This window comes from Cornus florida, unplaced genomic scaffold, assembly GCF_030987335.1.
Source record: "Cornus florida cultivar Cherokee Brave unplaced genomic scaffold, ASM3098733v1 CherokeeBrave_3.0.0_Hap2_Chr01, whole genome shotgun sequence".
Taxonomy (NCBI): domain Eukaryota; kingdom Viridiplantae; phylum Streptophyta; class Magnoliopsida; order Cornales; family Cornaceae; genus Cornus; species Cornus florida.
In genome coordinates, this window is record NW_026775571.1 from 49422139 (window position 1) to 49424381 (window position 2243).

Sequence of the window (2243 nt, forward strand, 5' to 3'; positions counted from 1 at the left end):
CTAAACCACATTGTGATACTTAGGCGAAACAATGCTCTCCAAGTAGGTCTCTGCACCAAACCATTTACCAAAGATATTGAAAGTCTCTGGATATCTGTATGTGTTTTCTTTTTGATTGTACATAAGTAACCGTTTGTGGTCAACTAAAAACAGATGTTCATCATTGTTTGAGAAATTCAGAGGCTTCGCGTCAAAACTACATGGTATGATAATCCCAAGCTTAGTCCAAGACTCTCTCTTGCCGTATTCCTTCATCACCCAAAATTTGGTACCACTCCGGCAATCATCCACACCTGTGACGTTAATACAAAGACATCCTCCGAGAACTCCAACTGCATAACCTCTGCAATCTACATAATTTGAACATGATTCAATCCTTTGAAGATGTGGCAAAGGAATATCTCGAAATTTCTCCTCAGCTAAATCAAAAGAAATCATCCTCCACACGTGGCAACAAAACCAATGGAGAATTCCGTTTAGAAGTAAACATGGTTGAGAATTCGACATCCCAGCTTTGGAAGGGAAGTCTTGAATCCTCCTCCAAGAATTTGTTTTCATTGTGTATAAACTTGCGACACGGGATGAGATTGCCACGACTTTGTAGTCATCAGTGGATGCATCATAACCAAATCCATACGACATGGATGGTGTATACATGAATGGTAATTTATTGAGTTCTCTAGTTGTGATATTCACCAAGTAAAGGGTATGGGATAGATGAGTTTGAAGTAATAGCAACCCATTACAAGAACCAAAGATGGAGACCGGTTCTTCTGTGAATGGAGGAAGAATGTGCTTCGCTGTTAGATCATCGCCGGACTGTACGAGTAGTTCTCTCCTTAATTGTAAAGTGCGAGAGCAACATGAAAATGCTAACTTTCGGTCTTTGGATAATCGGCTTAGATGCATCTTAACAAAGTGAGGTTGATTGAATAGATTGCGCCATGACTTGCATACACGCTTAAACCGAACAAGAGATTTAGCAGGCAGACGTGAGAGTATTATGGTCACGAGATCATGGGGAAGGATTGGTGATGGGGAAGGACCTCTCTTTACTTTCTTCATCGCTAAGTTTCTCAACCAAACTTTGTGAATGGAACCCAAAACTACGTACTAATGTGAATATATAGTATTTCTTTCTTCTTCTTTTCCTTGTAGAAAAAGGGTTTCTCTTGGCGGTTTGTTACTTGTGCGGATTATTTCCTTCTTATCTTTTATCTAAAACCACTTTACTCACATATCAGCTCAATGGGCCCAGATTAGTAGATTAGGATTGGGAGAACTCGTCTCGAGGCTCTCGTAACTGGTAGTATTAGATAATAAAGAAAATTCAACATCATTCTTCAATAAATAATATATGCACAAAATATATCTTTTCTGGAAACCTAACTTTTTAAATGTGTAGTTTTTAATTTTTAAAATTTTTTTTTTATTATTATAGCAATAGAGGATGGATATCCGGATATACCCTTATACGCGCGCGAGATGAATCTCATGCTTTTATAACTTTAAGGTAAAGAGGGTAAATTAAGAATATTAAAAAAATATTGCATTGGATTTTAAATTGGGACAGCGAAAAGAAAAAAGGGTGGATATTTTTTGTGGACAGATGGAATATATATAAATATATATGTGTGTGTGTGTGAAAAAACCCAAACCTTTAAATTAAACCTCTTTCAATCAAAGAAGGCCTAGAAAAAGCCTATGGGGATTGAAAAAAGAGGTGGACATCACCCAGCCGATTACAATTTGGCTAATTACTTGAAATGTGGCCAATTACTAATCTACTAATCTCGGCCCATTGAGCTGATATGTGAGTAAATGCCCCATTATATATAGACCAAAAAAATGTCCTTTTAAGGTAAAGAGGAAGAATTAGATATATTAGAAAAATACAACATTGGATTTTGAATTGGGATAACTAAAAATCGAAAGGGAGAATATATATATATATATATTGGTGGAAGATTTCCATGTGGTAGATTTTATGAGGTGAAAATGTGGCTTCAAGTTCGTTTTAACTACGTTATCAACATGTGGGAGAACTTTAGGAGTCAGATAAACTTCCTTGAGAACATGAGAAGACTGTTGCACGCAGTTACCAAATAGTGAAAAAATAAGTCTGATTTATCGGTTATTGGCATTTATCATGGAGAGGAAACTGCTTATTTAAACGTCTATAAATAGAAGAACTGTTTTATCTATCTTTTTATTGGCATTTGAATGTCACAACATAACATCAC

General features: G+C 36.2%; 1 protein-coding gene across 1 annotated transcript; it reads right to left on the reverse strand.

Annotated features, from left to right (window-relative positions):
* LOC132271913 (F-box/kelch-repeat protein At3g06240-like) lies at positions 1-1065 on the reverse strand. The gene has a single exon (XM_059773422.1). It carries the CDS (start codon positions 1063-1065, stop codon positions 1-3), a length of 1065 nt encoding a protein of 354 aa, XP_059629405.1.
* Positions 1066-2243: the final 1178 nt, after the last annotated feature.